This window comes from Acomys minous (assembly GCF_964271855.1).
Source record: "Acomys minous genome assembly, chromosome: 10".
NCBI classification, from domain to species: Eukaryota; Metazoa; Chordata; class Mammalia; order Rodentia; family Muridae; genus Acomys; species Acomys minous.
The window spans coordinates 80,940,591-80,959,844 of NC_140491.1; the positions used below are offsets into that span (position 1 = coordinate 80,940,591).

At 38.0% G+C, this 19,254-nt stretch overlaps 1 protein-coding gene across 1 annotated transcript in view; it reads left to right on the forward strand.

Annotated features, from left to right (window-relative positions):
• The window catches only part of ARHGAP15 (Rho GTPase activating protein 15), a 618,627-nt gene that overhangs the window by 126,619 nt on the left and 472,754 nt on the right, over positions 1-19,254 (forward strand). The window contains exon 6 of the mRNA XM_084799881.1: positions 12,471-12,560. Coding sequence (XP_084656007.1) covers positions 12,471-12,560 — 90 coding nt within the window. The remainder of the gene's footprint in view (positions 1-12,470; positions 12,561-19,254) is intronic.

A 19,254-nucleotide genomic window follows, 5' to 3' on the forward strand; every position in this document is an offset into this window, starting at 1 on the left:
TTTTCCTCCTTTCCTTCTTCTCAGAAGAGGGGAGGCCTCCAAAGGGTACCAACCCACCCTGGCACCTCAAGTCACCCAGGAATAAGCACATCTTCTCCCTCCGAGGCCTGTCAAGACAGTCCACCTAGGGGAAAGGGATGCAGAGGCAGACAATAGAGTCAGAGGTAGCCCCTACTCCTGTTGTTAGGTCAACTAGTTGGTCAAGTTGCATATCTGTTACATATTTGTAGGACGTCTAAGTCCAACCCATGCATGCTCTTTGATTGGTGGTTCAGTATCTGTGAATGCCCCCCAACCCTGTACACACACACACACACATACACATATACAAACACACACACACACACACACACACACACACACACACACACACACACACACGGGCCCAGGTTACTTGACTCTATAGGTCTTGAAGTGTCCTTGACATCTCCATCTCTCTCTGTCCTTCCTCACACTCTTTCACAGAACTCCCCAGCCTACTGTTTGGCTGTGGGTCTCTGCATTTGTTTCCATCAGCTGGTGGATGAAGCCTCTCAGAAGGCAGTTATGCCAGGCTCCTGTTTGCAAGCATAGTCGAGTATCATTGATAGTGACAGAGGTTGGCTCTCTCCCAAGGCGTTGGTCTCGAGCTAGGCCAGTCATTGGTTTACCATTCCTTCAATCCCTGTTCCATCTTTATCCATACACTTCTTGTAGGCAAGACAAATTTTGGGTGAGAGGTTTTATGGGAGGGTTGATGTCCTCCTCCTTCCATCTTGGCTACAGGAGGTGACAACTTCAGGCTTCTTAATTCCCACTGTTAGAAGTCTTGGGTAGGGTCACCCCATAGACTCCTGGGAGCATCCCCTGTCCAAGAGATGTCCCCCATCACCAATTTCCATTCTCAGTTCTGATCCTCCCCACAACACCCACCCCCATTTCCCTTCCCCCTACGCCCACCCAGTTCCCTCCCTTCATCTACTTCAGATATTTATTTTATATCTTCTTCCTAGTGAGATTCAAGCATCCTCTCTTGGTCCCTCCTTGGCTCCTTTGGGTCTGAGGATTGTAGCATATTGGTTATCTTGTACTTTATGGCTAATATGTGCTTATTAGCGAATATATGCCATGCCTGTCTTTCTAGGTCTAGGTTACCTCACTCAGGATGATCTTCTATCTGTCTGAAAATTTTATGATGTCCTTGTTTTTAATAGCTGAATAGTATTCCATTGTGTAGATGTACCATGGTTTCTTTATCCATTCTTTAATTGAGGAACATATAGATTGTTACAATTTTCTGTCTATTATGAAGAAAGCTGCTATTAATACAGTTGAGCAAATGTCCTTGTGGTATGGTGAAGCTATGCCCAGAAGTCTTGAGGTAGAGCTGTTGCCAATTTTCTGAGAAACCACCAGATTGATTTCCAAAGTGGGTATAAAAGTTTGCACTCCTACCAGCAATGGAAGAGTGTTCCCCTTGGTTCACATCCTCACCAGCATGTGCTGTCATTTTTATTTTTGATCTTATTCATTCTGATAGGTGTAACATGGGATCTCAGAAGCATTTTGATTTGCATTTACATCATGACTAAGGACATTACATAAAAACTTTCCTAAGAGCTCTATATTTGTAATCATTAAGGCACTGGATGGAATCTAGGTATTTTCTATTCTAACTGTCCATCAAGTTCATACGTGATTTATGATTTATGTTGTAAGAACATCTTGCATTTTGAAAACTTCCACAGATATATGCAGCATGGAAAAGGAAAGCAAGAAGACCTGAAAGGACAGTCAATTAGGAAATTGAGCCTATGCACCTTATTGAGGGAGTTGTACATTATTTTATAGAGAACAGATTCCACAGATGAAATAATATGACATTTAAAGGCACTGGGGGTGAGGAGTCAAAATGTGGTAAATGACTAGAAGAGGTTTTTTGTTTTTTTTTTTTACTGGCTACAGAAGAAAGAGTTAGAAGAATTCATATAAACAAACACACAAGTGTTCAAAGGATTGTGGTCACAAGATGGAAACAGCAAGACTAGTTTGGGATGCATAGCTTTGGAACTCATTGGCTATCGGTGATGAGGGAGGTGATAGAAATCAAAACAATTTCAGATAGACTGGTATAGGTAATTAAACAAGACATGTGATAGAGAAAAGTAGGGGAGTCTAAGAAGAAGAAGGCCACTGCCCTGAGATCCCTATGCCATGGTCCAATAGTAGTTAGCTTAAAAAAATAGAGTTCTGGACTACCATTGGATTCTGGAGGGGTTAGGACAGAGAAATAGATTGAGGAGCCAACATATTGCAAACAATGGAGGCAGACTGGGGGCAAGACTAAAATCTATAGTAAGCTGTTAATAGAAATAGTGAGAGCTAAGGAGGGTAATCAAGAGATTACTTAGGAAACTAACCATGGATTATTTAGAATCTAGAGAGAAAGAGAAGCAGATAAAAGAAACAAAGAGGCATATAAAAGACAAAAGTGTGGGAGCAAACATGTATCTAACAATTGAGGAACAAGAGCATTTCTTGGAGGATGGCAGCATAACCTGGGAGTGACAATTATGGAAATGTGGTTTCTTAAAAACACAGAAATATTATAAGAATATACTTTCATTTTAATCCCAGGTGTGGGGATATGGAGCTGTTTCACAGTGTTCTCAGCAGTTCACTATGGTTTGCCTCATGCTTTAGCAGAGGCATGGTTCTGCCAGACACAAATAATTTCTGTGTTTGTTCGTTTTGGAATTCGGGGAACTTTTCAGAGGGTATATATATGCTAGAGCCCTAAAAGGTAGAGTTCATGGTTGTTGTTGGTTTACAGAGGTTGGTTGGTTGTTGGTTGTTGTTAGCCACAGTTTGTTAAGTACTCATGTGGAAAGAAGAAACAACAGGAGAAGTTAGATAATCCTGATGGTGAAGAGCAAACTTGCTCCAAGGAAGTAAAGCCACTAATTGGCAAGAAGTTGTCTAATGATAAGACCACCTCCTTTCAGACCCCTGACTTTACTCAGTGCTCTCATTTCTCTCTTTTCTAGTGTTAGAGGGTTGAAAAGGTGGAAGGAAGAAGAACCTATAAAGTAGCCACCCTCGGTTAGAGAACCTTGTAGTATAAGTTGTAATTATCCAAGGAGCAGAGACTAGATGTCAGGTGACTTTTGTTGACCATAACAGTTAAAATATTTTAGACTATTCAGAAAAGAGAATAAAGACCAGGCTATAGGGGGTTATGAGGAGAGTGGAATATGAACAGCAGGAGAATATCAATACAGGAACCTGGTGATTCTGGAAATAATGAAAAGGGCCCAGGGGTGGCTGAGAGTGAAGTTTTCAAGTTGAGGTTTTAAAAAATAATTTATTCAGATTGCATCCCAATTGTTATCCCCACACTTGTATCTTCCTGTCCCCCTTTCCCTCCTTCTCTCACCATATTCCACTCCCCTAGACCTGGGACAGAAGGGGACCTCCTCCCCTACCATGTGACCACAGCCTATCAGGTCTCATCCATGTAGCCTGCTTCCCCTTCCTCTGAGTGCTACCAGGCCTCCCCACGAAGGGGAAGTGGTCAAATAGGGGACATCAGAGTTCATGTCAGAGTCAGTCCCCACTCTTCACATAGTTGTGGAGAATGTGCTGTCCCTTGGCTAGATCTGAATATGGGGGTCTAGGTTTACTGCATGCATTGTCTTTGGTTGGTACAGCACTTTGTACAGGCCCCCCTGGGTCCAGATCCACTGGCCATGATAGTCTTCTTGTAGGGTAACTGGATCCTCTGGGTCCTTCCATCTCCCCGTTCTCTTATACGACTCTCAGCTGGATCACAATAGTAAGTCCCAGCATCTATCCCAATCCCCCACTGAGTGAAGACTCTCAGAGGACATCCATGTTGGGCTAGTGTCCAATTATAAGTGAGTATATACCATGTGTATCTTTCTGGGTCTGGGTTAACTCACTCAGGATGATCATTTCTAGTTCCATCCATTTGCCTGAAAATTTCCAGAGTAGTATTCCATAGTGTAAGTGTACCACAGTTTATCCATTCTTTGACTGAAGGACATCTATGTTGTTTCCAGATTCTGGTTATTAGGCATAAGGCTGCTATGAACATAGTTGAGCAAACGTCCTTTTTGTGTGGTGGAGCATCTTTAATGTATATTCCAAGGAGTGGAATAGCTGGGTCTTGAGGTAGCCTTATTCCCAATTTTCTGAGAAGCACCAAATTGATTTCCAAAGTGGTTGTACAAGTTTGCACTCTCACCAAAAATGAAGGAGTGTTTCCCTTTCTTCACATCCTCACCAGTATGTGCTGTCTCTTGAGTTTTTGGTGTTAGCTAGTCTGATGGGTGTAAGATGGAATCTCAGACTCGTTTTGATTTTCATTTTTCTGATAACTAGGGACATTGGGCACTTCTTTAAGTGTTTCTCAGGCATTCAATATTCCTCTGTTGAGAATTCTCTGATTAGCTCTGAACCAGATTTCTTATTTGTGTTATTTGGTCTGGTGCTGTTTAATTTCTTGAGTTCTTTATATATTTTGGATAATAGCCCTTTGTCAGATGTAGGATTGGCAAAAATCTTTTCCCAATCTGTATGCTATCGCTTCATTCTGTTGACTTTGGCCTCATAGAACTAGTTTGGTAATGTTCCATCCATTCCTATTTTGTGAAGTAGTTTGAAGAGTATCAGGATTAGGTTTTTTTCAAAGGTCTGGTATAATTCCGCACTGAAACCATCTGGCCCTGGGCTTTTTTTTGGGGGGGGGGGAATTGGGAGACCTTTGATGACTGCTTCTATTTCTGTAGGAGAAATAGGAATATTTAATTTGTTCATCTGATCTTGATTCAACTTTGGCAAGTGGAATCCATGAAGAAAATTGTCCATTTCCTTTAGATTTCCAAATTTTGTGGCATGTAGGCTTTTGAAGTATCACCAAATGATTTTTTGAATTTCTTCAGTGTCTGTTGTTATATCTTCCTTTTCATTTCTGATTTTGTTGATTTGGATAGTGTCTCTCTGCCTTTTAGTTAGTTTGGCTAATAGTTTGTCTATCTTGTTGATTTTCTCAAAGAACCAGCTCTTGGTTTTGTTGATTCTTTGAATTGTTATATTTGTTTCTAATTTTTTATTTCAGCCCTGAATTTGATTATTTCTAGTCATATACTCTTCTTGGGTGTTTCTGCTTCTTTTTTTCCTAAGGCTTCCAGATGTGTCATGAAGTTGCCTATATGAAATGTTTCCAATTTCTTTATTAAGGCACTTTCCTCTCAACATTGCTTTCAATGTGTACCATAAATTTGGGTATGTTGTACCTTCATTTTCATTGAATTTTTGTAAGTCCCTAATTTCTTTCTTTAGTTCTTCCCTGACCCAGTTGTCACTGAGTAGAGAGTTGTTCAGTTTCCAGATGTGTATAGGCATTTTTTAAATTTCTGTTGTTGTTGAAGTCCACCTTTAGTCCATAGTGGTCTTATAGAATACACAGTATTATTTCAATCTTCTTGCATCTGTTGAGGCTTGTTTTGTGACCTATTATATGATCAATTTTGGAGAAGTTTCCATGAGGTGCTGAGAAGAAGGTATAATATTTTGTGTTTGGATGAAAAGTTCTATATAAATCCATTAGATCCATTTTATTCATGATATCAGTTAGTGTCATTATTTCTTGGTTTAGGTTCTGCTTTGTTGACCTATTCTTTAGTGAAATTTGGGTGTTTAAGTCTCCCACTATTAATGTATGGAGATCGATGTGTTGTTTAAACTTCATTAAAGTTTCTTTTACAAATATGGGTGCCCTTGTATTGGGGCATAGATGTTCAGAATTGTGATATCATCTTGGTTGGATTTTCCTTTGATGAGTATAAAATGTCCTTCATCATCTCTTTTGAATAATTTTGGTTGAAAGTCTATTTTATTAGATATTAGAATGGCTACACCAGCTTGATTCTTGTATCCATTTGCTTGAAAGACCCTTTTCTACACTTTTATGCTGAGGTAATATCTATCATTGTGGCTGAGATGTATTTCTTGAATGCAGAAGCATGTTGAATATTGTTTATGCATCCTTTATGTTAGTCTGTATCCTTTTATTGGAGAGTTGAGACCACTGATGTTGAGAGACCAGTATCTCTCAACAAACCAGTGTCTGTTAAGTCCCTTGATTTTGATGTTGGTTGTGATAGAGTGTTTGTGTGTTTGTCTGGTTATGTTTTGCCACAGTGAAGTTATCTAATTCCTTTGTTATCCTAGTTGTAACTTGCCATTTTGGGTTGGAATTTTCATTCTAATAATTTCTGTAGGGCTGTACTTGTACATAGGTACTATTTAAATTTTTATGTGTTATGAAATATCTTGTTTTATCCATCTATGGTTATTGAAAACTTCACTCAGTATAGTAGTCTTGACTAGCATCTGTGATCTCTTAGGGTTTGGAAGATCTCAGCCCAGGCCTTTCTGGATTTTATGGTCCGCTGAGAAGTCAGATGTGTTTTTTACAGGTTTTCTATTATATGTTACTTGGCCTTTTTCCCTTTATGCTTTTAATTTTTTCTTTATTCTGGACATTTTGTGTTTTGATTATTATGTGATGGGAAGATTTTTTTGTGAGTCTATTCTATTTGGTGTTCTGTAGGCCTCTTGAGTGTTTATTTGCATCTATTTCCTTAAATTGGGGAAATTTTCTCCTATGATTTTGTTGAGAATATTTTCTGGGCCTTGGAGCCAGGCATCTTCTCTTTCCTCCAATCCTATTATCCTTAGGTTTAGTCTTTTCATGGTCTCCTTGATTTCTTGAATGTTTTGTGTCAGGAATTTTTCAAATTTAACGTTTTCTTTGATGATTGCATAAAATTCTTCTATTGTATCTTCTACACACAAGATTATTTCCTCCGTCAATTGAATTCTGATGCTTACCTCTGCAGTTCTTGTTTCCTTCTCTAAGTTCTCCCCTTCCAGTTTTCTTCCCTTTGTGATTTTATCATTGTATCCATTTTCATCTTCAGATTTAGAACCATTTTATTGATTTCCTTTATATGATTGTTTGCATTTTCCTGAATTTCTTCCACTTATTTCTTCATTTCCTCTCTATAGCTTCTGTCATGGTCTCTCTAAGGTCCTCAATCTGTTTGGCTGCATCTTCCTGAATTTGTTTACAGATTTTATTCATTTCCTCCATTATCATCTTCATTACTAAGAAATTGTGGTCATTTTCTTGTGCTTCAATTGGGCTTGTATTCCCAGAGTTGAATTCTTTGTGATAACTGGGTTCTGGAGATGCCATATTATTTTGTTTTTTGTTGTTAGTGCTTTTTACACTGACCTTCAGTCATCTTGCTGTTTCTGATATCGAGAGGTAGTTTCTGTTAAACTTAACTGGCCATTGAGAGCAGTTTGTTGTTGAGTGTCTATAAGTGGAGATCCCTCACTGGCAGGGATCAGGGAAACTTTCCCTGGATCAGGCAGATGACTTGGGTCCAGCTGCAGGAGACTTTGCTCCACACCCTGGGATCCCTACTGGGCCAGCAGAGGTTGGTGCTGGTGTTATGTAGCCCAAGGTTCAGTCAAGAGAATGTAGGTACAGCCTGTTAGCCTTCCTTTGGTTTGCCTTTGGAGACCCTGCCCTCGGCCACTGGGGCCCTGGGGCTTTGTCTCAGTCCTCCAGAGAGTGTGGGTACCAAGTGCTAGCTTGTAGCTTTTGACTGGGCTTCCATAGATGTACTTGTTCCCACTCAAGCCCTGGGGCCTCTGCTCAGAGAGTGTGGGTACAGCAAGATGCCTTGTGGCAGTTCGCTGGTCTTCCTTTTGCATACCTGTGCAAACTAGGCCCTGGGGCCTTGGTTCAGTCCACCAGAGAGTGGAGGTACAGTGTGCAAGCACACACTGGCTTGTGGCAGTTAGTTGGCTGGGCTTCCATGTGCATGTGCATGCATGTCAGGCACAAGGCCCTTAATTCTGTCTGCCAGAGAGTGCAGGAACCATGCCATAGCCAGGGTTCATGTCCACAGCCACCTGCCTCTAAACTCCTGCATGGTTCCTGGGTCCCTCTGTGGACTAGAGGGGTGAACTGAGGTCAGACCCACTGTTCTCCTGGTTCTCCCCTGGGAGAGATACAGATTATAGTTCTTCACCGCCCAGAGTTCAGTCCCAGACACTGAGTCTGAGATGTAGGATGCAGATGCCACTCACAGGCAGGTATGTGGCCAATCTCTGGGGACTGGATACTCATCTTCCATGGACTAGTTGGATGGCCCCAGGCCAGACTCACCTGTGCTCTGCACCATGTAGACCACTCTCACCTAGGGCTCTCTGGATCTTGTGGTCTGTAGCTCTCAGCACAGTCCCTAAGCTCCATCCTGCCAATCAGACACTATGCATGGTTGGTGCCACCATCTTGGATCTCCTCAAGTTGACATTTTTAAACAGCATTCCTCCATTGTTTCTCATGACTGAAGCTGTAAAAGGATGGATTCTATGTAACAGTAAGAAGGTAAGCACAAATAGACAAAACAGAGTGTGAATTTTCTAGATGGAACCAGGAGGTAGGGAGGGGAACTCCTTAGGTAGATTTGTCTCTTCACTGAGGTTAAGCAGACAGGGGGCTAAGAGCCTGGGTGATACCTATATTCCAGGAACTTTTAATATACACACCGGCCAGTCTTATGCAAATGAAGGAAGCTTTAGGTAGATAGATACAGATCACAGAGTCCGATCTAGTCCTATGGATAGATAAGGAAGATGATGTTAACTGTGCTCCATTACTTTGAACTAGTGGGCTACTAAGAAGAAAAAATGACTAAGAAGGAGAGGCTGTATACTGTGCCATCAAGCACTTGCTGCAAGAAGATGGATAAAAGTGAAGTAATATTCATAGGCACTTGATAAATGCTCTTTATCCACTGAGGTCCTCTGTTTCAATATTATAGAGATTTCTATAGATAATTAGGTAGAGTCTTTAAGGGCTCCTAAAACAGATTTTTCCCCTCCCCTGCTCGTGTGTGTGTGTGTGTGTGTGTGTGTGTGTGTGTGTGTGTGTGTGTTAGATGGGATTAAACCCAGCACCTTATGTATGCTAGGGATTCAGAGATCCATATGTTCAGCCTTGGCTAGAAAATTCTTAAAGGAGCAGTCACTACTTCCTTCAGCCCTGGAGTTTCAGGATGGAGCACTGGTGACATATTGATTCAGAAGCTGCACACTGAATGGTTTAGAATGAGTCCATACAATTCAAGCACATTTTTTTAATAAATCCATTAAACTACTGTAATCACTTCACCAAATTACAAATGGTGGTTTCACGGCCTCAAGTCATTTTCCTGCTACCTTCCTTATAAGTACTGGAAATTCCTGACCTGTTCGTGAATTTGTTACCCCAAAAATGTTACATCAGTGGAATCACACCATCTAGGTCCTGTTAAGGACCTGTTATTCCCCTGAAATAAACTCAACACATTTATCAGTGAAAAAAATTTTTTTAGAAATCTTAATTTATGTGAAAGTAAAATTTTAAAGGTACTCAAGACATTCTTCCAAAGCAGAAAAGTTAGTTGCCAGTTGACATATTTCCTCATTCAGGAATTCAGGAAATATTCACTGAACCCCAAGTGTACCTGGGAAAGGGAGTGAAGAAAAAAGCAAATAAACCCCATGTTGGGGCTGGAGAGATAGCTCAGAGGGTAAGAGCACTGACAGCTCTTCCAAAGGTCATGAGTTCAATTCCCAGGCACCACATGTTGGCTCACAACCATCTGTAATGAAATCTGTATACATAATATATAAATAAATCTTTAAAAAAAAAACCCATGTTGAGGAAGCTCAGTTCAAGAGGGAAACAGAGACAGTCAGTATATAATAATATTTGTGTTGCTTTCAGGTTGAATTGAAATTAAGTAAGACTTAGGGTGGAAGTCACCAGGAGTACTGTGAAACGGCTGCTTTACACAAAGGTCCCAAACCATTGGTGATAAGGTGCGGGACCAGATGTAAAGAAGCCAGCTGCATGAAGATTTGGAGGCAGAGTAGCTATTGCAAATAAAGACAACAAATGGATGAGGATCTCCAACAAGACCAGTTCAGTAGAGGGGATGAAAACAAATTCAATGCCTGGCCTGAACTCTGATGAACTAGCCACAGCTCTCCCCCAAGTCTGATGTGTTTTCTCCTAAATATCATTCTAACGGTAACTCCAATGTCAAGGGCTGCATAGTGGTTAAGAACAGACTTTGAGAGTTGTGGCTATGTCTCTGTGGTAGAGCACTTGGCTGCAACGCATGAGCAAAGCCCCAGGCTTGAGCTCCAGTTTTGCACCAAGCAGAAAGTGGCTCTAGTTCCATTTAAATTCCAACCCTTAGGATTCAGCAGTTAAGCGCATTTGCTGATCTTGCCAAGGATGAGAGTTCACTTATCTGCCCCAAAAAGTGATTCAGAACCATCTATAACTCCAATTCTGGGAGATCTTCTGCTCTCTTTTGCCGCAGGCACCAGTGATGCATAAGCATACATTCAGGCAAAACACTCAAACATATGAAACAAAATGAAATATATATATATATATATATATATATATATATATATATATATATATATATAAAAGTCTAACCCCTTTAAGCCATTTGCCTTGGGAAACTTCTACACACCAGAATCATTCTGACATAGCTTATTACCTAAAACATAGCAGGAATAACAGTAACTGCCTCATACTATTGCAAGGATGGCCTACTCGGAGGGAGATGCTAGTTAAGAAACTGCTGGACATATGCAAAGTGCTTCTTATATAACGTAATTCTGCTACCACCGCTCCCACCCCACTGCATTGTATGGGGAGATAAGACCCTTTAGTTTTATTTCTTTCATGATTATTGCTAGTTCTGAGTATGACATAACTCAATCAACTCTACAGGAAGTAACTTACATCGCTATTTCCTCATGAGACCTACAGTAGTGATAGCCTGGGTGTCAGTGAAGAATGAACCTGTGAAACACACTGATCGCAATAGTTTTAATGGGCATGGATGATTTTAAGAGGCTTTCCCACAGAGCTCCTACTGAAAATAAGTGGAAGGCATGCTGTGGGATGCTATTCAACCAGGTGAGGTGTTTTCCTTCAGAAAAATTATGCTTGCTGCCCCCTGCACTTCCCCCACAGGCATGCACTTTAGCTGTTGAAAGGTAAATATCTCTTATCTTACCATAATGGTTAAAAAACAAAATCTTGCTACTTCTAAATTGGATCTCTTTAAGTCCAATAAAATTTGAATAGTGGTTATGAGGCAATAATTGTGCACAGAAAATATATTTTAACATCTTTATAGTCTTAATTTCAAGTTTTGACTTAAAGTTCATGACATTGAAAGCTACCTTAAGTATTAAAATGTTTCTAGACTTATTATTCAGGATGTTCTGTAGAAAACAAGTGGAGAAATTATTAAATTTCTTAGTAAAGAAACCTAGAGTGTCTCAAGCATATGAAAATTGTTGAAAAGAATCTCTCTATACAGAACTTCCTTGGAAAATAGTAAAGAAATATCCCAAACTTACCCTTTGCTTTAATACCTGAAAATTTGTGAATTTAAACTTATGTAGATGTTATTCACTATGAGTCAAGTGAAATTTTCGGCAACTGTAGCTAACATTTATGTTAGGTGGTTATTAAGAATTACTGAAATAAAATTATTTTCATTTATTATGTACTTTGTATAGAAGAAAGCAAACACTATGCATTACTATCTACTTAATAAATAAATTAACCTTATTACATAAAGTTTATACATGTACTTTTAAAGTCTAAAATGAGGATATTTCTCTTTTTTCTTTCTTTCTTCTAATTATTTAAGACAGTATCTCTGTAGACCAGACTGGTCTTTTAGGCCCAGAGATCAACCTGCCTCTGCGTTGTGAGTGCTTGGGTTAGAGAAATGTGGCACCGTGTCCAACTAAATGTGAATTTTTCTTTGTTGATACTTCATATGTTTTGAACTTTTTCATATACAAAAATACAAACATTTGAGGAACCATGAGATTAACTCAATCCATCGGCTCTACGTTCACTCTGATGTAGCTAAGTTCTAAGTAGCTTTGCTGAAGTTACAAACCTGAAGCTAGAGCTTTTTCCATTACAGTATGATCTTTCAAACGTTTATTTACTTTTAGGTCTAACAAGTATGTGGCTTCAATTTTTCATATTTGTCACTGACCAACAATATTACACAGGACAGAAAAACAGAGCTTTGAAATTCTTATTTAACACTCTGCCAAATCATTGCTATAAGTATTGATTTTTTTCTTATTATCCATAACCAATGAAATATGTGTAAAAGTAGGCTTCTAATTTTAGAGTATTAACATTAGAAAATGCCAAGTAAAAGCCCCACAGATTAGGTGTTCCCTGGGAAGCTCAAAAGAGAGGCTTTCTACCATCCACATACCTCTAGCTTAGTATGCCCGTGTTCTCTGGGGGGTGATCTTCATTTTTATTTCATTTTTGTTTACAGAAAGACAGGCACAAAGCAGAAAGTGTGGATTTGTGTGGTGCACGTATAGAATGGGCCTCGGAAAAATCAAGCAAAAAGAGTGTCTTTCAGGTAAGAATGCCACATGTGCTCAATTTATTCCTGTTTCCTCTAAATCGGAGCTCTCTTGGGTGATCAGAATAAGAATGACCCTCCCCTGATCTTTTCATGTGTAGGAGATATTTGTCTGGAGGTCTTTGTGAAAGGCTGAGTCTGACTCTTCTTCCTTGTGGAATTGCGGGATTACTTTGTATTTTTCCCTGATGATGGGTTACTAGCTAAACAAACACAAACAAACAAACAAAAGGATGTTTTGTGTCGATTAATTTACAACTTCATTGAATTTTGCGATGTATTTGATAGTTGTCTGGGGTGCCAACCTAGAATGCTTTACTTAGATTTAATGCAGTACTTTGAAACACACACGAGTTAAGACCCACTAATTATAAGCTATTCTCATTCACTGCCATCCCTGCCTTCCAGTGATTAACTATATTTACAGTGAAAGTAAGGATGGGGAGAGAGGGGAGCCGCGTGATGGGGACGGCAGGAAGATGTGAACGGGAGCTGGGGAATACTCAGAATGCAGTTTATAAATGTAAGAAGTTGTCAGAGCACCAGTTTAATTAATAATGAATGTTAAATCTGATCTTTTTATATTGAATACTTTTACTTTTGGAAAAAAAAATTGCTATGATTGATCAACAGGAGCAATCATATTCCAGCAAGTGCAAAAAAAAAAAAAAAAATCCCACAAAATCCTTGAAAGAGTGGAAACTGGAAACTGTGATATTTCACATGTGATTTTTACCAAATCATGACTTGACATGCTTTTTTTTAGTAAGTATTTTAAATGATAAGTTTGATCTGTATTTCATGTTAGCTGATATCTAATATTTACATTTTCAAATCAAATAATTTTGTTATATTTTAGAATTATTCCATTTACAGATGAAGGGAATAGCTCAATACATAATAATTAATGTTAAATATTTTCTGCAATAATTCACTCTTTAAGTAAAGCTCAGTAGTTATATAATAAAATACAGTGGTGAAATAAATATAAGGACATAACAGCAGCGTAGGAGGGTGAACTTTGCTGCTTGTACTCATATGAGAAAAAAAGTTCACTTTCAGTATGTCCAGTATGGTTTACTTTCTTCAGGAACTTATTTAGGTATGTTAAAATAATTTGGCCTATTCAGATTTAAAACGGAAAAACTACACATGTCCTAGGATAAATTATCTTTCTGTTTCTAGTTTTACTCTACTTAAATATAGAGAAAGCCTTATCCAAAAATTAAGTGAAAGGATAGATATAATTATCATCTGTCAACTAAAAATAAAATTTTAAAAAAGAACGAGGAAGGAAGGAGGCAGGCAGGCAGGAAGGCACGCGCAGAGAGCAGTGATCTAGAAGCAAACGGTAGAGAACTCAGAATTTAGAGAATCAAGGTATATATAATAAAATGAACTTCATTTGCAAGTGAGAAGGTAAGGATCAGTAACAACCGTCTTCCCTCATATCTTTCTCCTGGCGTTATCCTGCAACAATAATAAAACGCAAAGGTCGCAACTCAAGTCACTGGCAATCGGGAATACTGGTTCTCAACCTGAGGGTCACGACCCCATGGGGAAAAACATTTGTATTACAATTTATAACAGTAGCAAAATACAGCTATAAAGTAATAATGAAAATACTTTTATGGTTGGGGGTCATCACAACATGAAGAACTGTAGTAAAGGGTTGCAACCTTACGAAGGTTGTTGTAGACTCACATGTATTGTGGGTTTACCTGATTAATATAAGTTTAAAAGAAAAAAATTAAGATCATTTTGAGGAACATTATGTTATATATATATATGTATATATATATATGCATTATACACACACACACACATACACACATATATATCAAATCAAGATCTTCCAATGACATTAAAGTCTGTTTTCACTGTTTACAAATTTAATGGCTTCAAAATTCTTGTCACCTATTTTGCTTTGTAATATAATTGAACAGTTCATGGGGCCTTGAGCCTTCCATATTTATACTTGGTAGGGTACATGTACAGATAAATAGTGTAATAGGTATGTAGATAGGTAAATGATAGATTATAGATAGATAATACGTAAATAAATTCTTGATAGTTTTGTATATAGAAATAATTTATTATAAACATAACATGAATAACAAAGTTAAAGGGAAATTCTAGTATAATTTTCTCTTCATTGAGTTTGGATAAATTATCTGACTTGTCGTGAGCTTAGGTAAAATTTACAAATATGTACCCACAGAGTAGACCAGTATAGTCAGCTGTTTGAGCAGATCAGCATAAATTATTTTTACAGTTCTGTTAACAAAAAAGCTTTGGGAAGAAATTGCCAGGCAACTAAGTCCAGATGACGTGCATCAATATTTGATTAGATACATTAGCTAGGCTAAGTCTCAAATGATCAGAATAAACATGATTATATCTCAAAAAACACGGCATTAAGGCATGGGTTGGGTCTGGAGTACTTGCAAGGGTTTCATTACCTACTGAATAATGAAACGCTTCTTCTTCACTGAAAAAGATGCTCCTAACTTCAGCTGAGGTACCACATCAAAAATAGTTTTAGGATTCCAAGTTTGAATTAGGCTTGATGCTCAATCTCAGCCTATGAATTATAGATTACAGATAGCAAATGACTATTGAGATTTTTAGTTCCAGAAGAATCAAAGAAGAGCAAAATTAGAAATAATTTAAAATTTGAAATCTGTCTTTAAAAACTTGATGGATTGGCAATTATATACCACATAATTACCATGTCTTCAGAGAAGTCAAACTTGAAATGAAAAGGAAAACAAACAAAAAAATTGTGAGTGCCTGAGATATGCTGGAAGCACATTTTTGATACAGAAAAAATGGAATATTTTTTATTCACTGTTTGTACTATTGAGACATCTGACTTGTTCATTTTCTGTACTTAACAAAATGCAAGTTTTTTTTCACAGACAACTTTCCATCGAACTCAGTATGTATTCAGTCTTTTTCAAATAGTACACACTAATATCATAGTGACAAAATTATAGCTTTAATATGTAACAACTCTTGGCGAATCAAAATGATATTCACTTTCCAAGACCAGAAACCTCTGCCTACTTTGGAGCCAGAATCTTTGGACTAATTTTGTCTGATAGGCATCATTTAACTGCAAGTAACACTTTATGAAATGCTGTTCTTACTGTGATACATTGTTCATGACGTGTAATCACAGGTGTCAAAACCTGTATAAATAAAGCTTTAAATAACATAAATAGGTATACATTTATATTGAATTATTTGATCTTAGGAAATGCAGTGAGCATTTAAACACATGCACACAACACATACAAACATAGCACACACACACAACACACACACACACACACACACACACAGAGAGAGAGAGAGAGAGAGAGAGAGAGAGAGAGAGAGAGAGAGAGAGAGAGAGAAGCTTTGCTGTTATGAAAGGACCATACAAATTCTAAACTAAATAAGTGAATGTATGTTGCTCTTACTTTTGTTTAGTTCTGCAGAGTGATATCATGGACCATCACAAATCTGATATAGCCTGAGATAACACTTCACCTGTGAGCAATTTGGGATGAACTTTAGACAAGTTCTTAGTTAACTAAAAGCAAAGCCAGGTCTTTATCAGGGAGATGCTGGGCAAGAGATTTATCCTCAAATCACATGTTTTAAACATTTCTGCTAAGTGCTGGTTTGCTCTTCGGTGTTTAATCTGAAATTTAAAGCACTAAGGATTAAAAGGATTACAACATAATCTTAAATAATCCCAAATGTCATTTAAGGAGAGATAGTTATAATAACTAAACAAAATCCCACTTAAAGGTGACAGTACTGCCAGACGGGATGCAATGTACAAGAGAAGCTACTATCTGCTCTTTTCTCACTGGACACATTAGGCATTTATATCACCCTACATCAAGAAGTTTAATAACTCACTTATAAAATCAGTTATAAGAACATAAAAATTTGGGGGAAGATTTAAAAGCTATTCTTGTTTCAAAGTTGAAGGGAAATTTCACTTAAGTTGATTTCCTTCTTTTGAAGTTGAGGCTCTTTGAATGTCTGGGCTATGGAATTCATGACACGCTGTCAAACAGGATAGGACATCAACATACCCCCCAATCTTCCAGGAGCATCACTTGTTTAAAAGGAGAAGGAGCTGAGCATGGTGGGTAACACCTTTAATTGCAGCTATCTGATCTGCAGAGGCAGGTGATCTCTGTATGACGCTAGCCTAGCCTACATGGCAAGTTCAAGGACACTGGGGCTACAGAGACCTTGTCTCAAAAACCAAAAGCAAGACTGAGGACAGAGTAATGTTATTATTTCCATTATATCAAATGGAAATAATTTATCCTATTACTTCTGAGTGTGGGCTTAGATTTTTTTTTAAAAAAAATCTACTTTGTTTAGGATTCTTAAACACTTCTACCTCACTTACACCCTACTGACCTGAGGTAGGGGAGAAAGAAGGTTAGTAGGAAAGGGGCTTGTGAACCTCTTTAGATGTAGTTCTTTGAGGGTGAGCCCAGCCTTTGTTGTCAGGATACCAGCAAACTGCAAACAACAGCAGTGGTGGTACAATTTAGTAGAAATGACAAGGCTCCACCAAAGCAGCAGGAGTCAGCAAGACTCAGCAGGAGTGCCACAAAAGAAGTTCTCTGTAGCATTTTTCCCCCTGCGAAGCAAAATGTAGAAAAGCAAAGACCAGAGAAGCGATGTAAACCATTACAAAGCACAGTGATGGAAAAGTGTTGTCTCACTGTCTGTGGGCTTCTATTTATCCCTTCTTAGAGTCCACTCAGGGATGTTTTCCAGCTGGCAGAAACCAGACCCCCTCACATGAGACAGTTTCCAGAAAAAAGATTACACTCCTTCTTACCAGTCTGTTTTCCACTGGTAAAAATCACGAGTGTGTTTTCATCTGCAGCAAAATGTTCCTAAATCCCACATGGGGGACCAAAACAACAACAACAACAACAACAACAACAACAACAACAAAAACCCATCATATTCACATGACAACAACTGAGTCTTTAAAGAAACCAAAAACTTCCACTTCACATGAGATTCCCTTTTTCCTGTCAGGTAAAACAGTTTTATATATAAGACTAGAAATTATGTCAGCTGCTGTATTTATTGAGGCAGGAGACTGGGCATGTTCTAGCACTACAGAATGTCACTGCTGGGGCCAGACCTGGATACGCTTAGTATAACAAGCAACAAAGAAAACAATTTGGAAATTTTATCTGCAACATAAACCATGTGTTACAAGATTCTGAAAGTATAACTGAAATGAAGGACTAGGATATAAGGTTTAGGTCCTTAATTCTTTTCTCAGTAGGAAGATAGCAACTAATTATTTGAGATATTGAATCATCTGTCCTCTGAAGACATATTTTCTTCAGACCTAGTGTTTTCTAGAATTTGCTGCTGAATTTATTGGATGTCTATAGAGCACACATACTAAGTTGTAAAATACTACTATCTAATAAATAGTAAGTAGAACTATGTTAACTGCTATGAACACGGAAATGACTTAAGGAGATAATGCCCACCTCACACCTGTCAGCAGTTATTCAGAACATAAACACTGTCTTCAAATGTCTAGTAATTGACACTGTCTCTTTAATAAAAAAAAATCACATCTGCAGATAGGTACCCTTTACCTTATAAGGAAAGTGAAATTGGAGTAGATTTAGCATTTAATTACTCAAGTTACTTTTCTGACTCTGGGTAAACTCCTCTGACTATACTGTATATAAAGTATATTCATGTAATATTTTCCATGGATATGCATTACAATGAAACAGAAACTGATTGTATATCCTAATCTGACATGTTTTAGTACAATTTATGTTTATTAATGTGGAGATAATTTAATAACATTCTGGAAAATGCTACTTTAAGCCAAAAGAAAAACTACTGGTATTTTGTTTTTATACATTTCTATGTCAAGAAGCGTAGTTTAGAATAAATCTGAGCTTTTACTGATTTTTCCCTTTCATTTTGCAATGGATATAGTTAGAGTAAAGGCAAAATATGAAAAAAAGTTTCATATTTATAAATGCATTAATTTGAAGTAAAACTGCTTTCAGTTGGCAGAATTACTCATAATGCCTTAAAAGGCTTGGGTTCAACATAAGGCAGGGTAAAGAGAAGCATCAACATCTAGTTCAGCTTTTGTTTACATGATGGCTTGCCCTCAACAATTTCATCTACTTACTAGTCACTCATCCATCTTGGCATGGTAGGGAGACAATTGAGTCTGGGGATCTGCATGTTATCAGTTGATCTTTATAAAGACTCAACTTGTAAATCCCTTCTCCAACTTGCAGTGTGTAACACTGAGATAGGCTGAGATAATAGCCCCTCCCCTACCTGTTTCCTTTCTGTGTTAAAAATGAAGAGATCCTTACTTATTTGTTCACTTAACCACATCATCTCAAAACATTCTGCGTGAGGTTTCAATTGTGAATTTCAGGAGAATCTTGATGAAGGAGACACATATTAGTAAGTGCAACTAATTTTGGAGTACTTAAGCTTTTATACACTGCCCTCAGTTGCTAAGGATTTAATATACCAAGTGAAAAATATCTTCAGTTATTGTTCAGAGGGTATGTGCCCTTATGTTTTCTTTAGATTTTTGTATCCAGTCCTTTTTGAAAGCGCCATTGCTACAATATCTATTTGGTGTAAACTAGTTAATGAA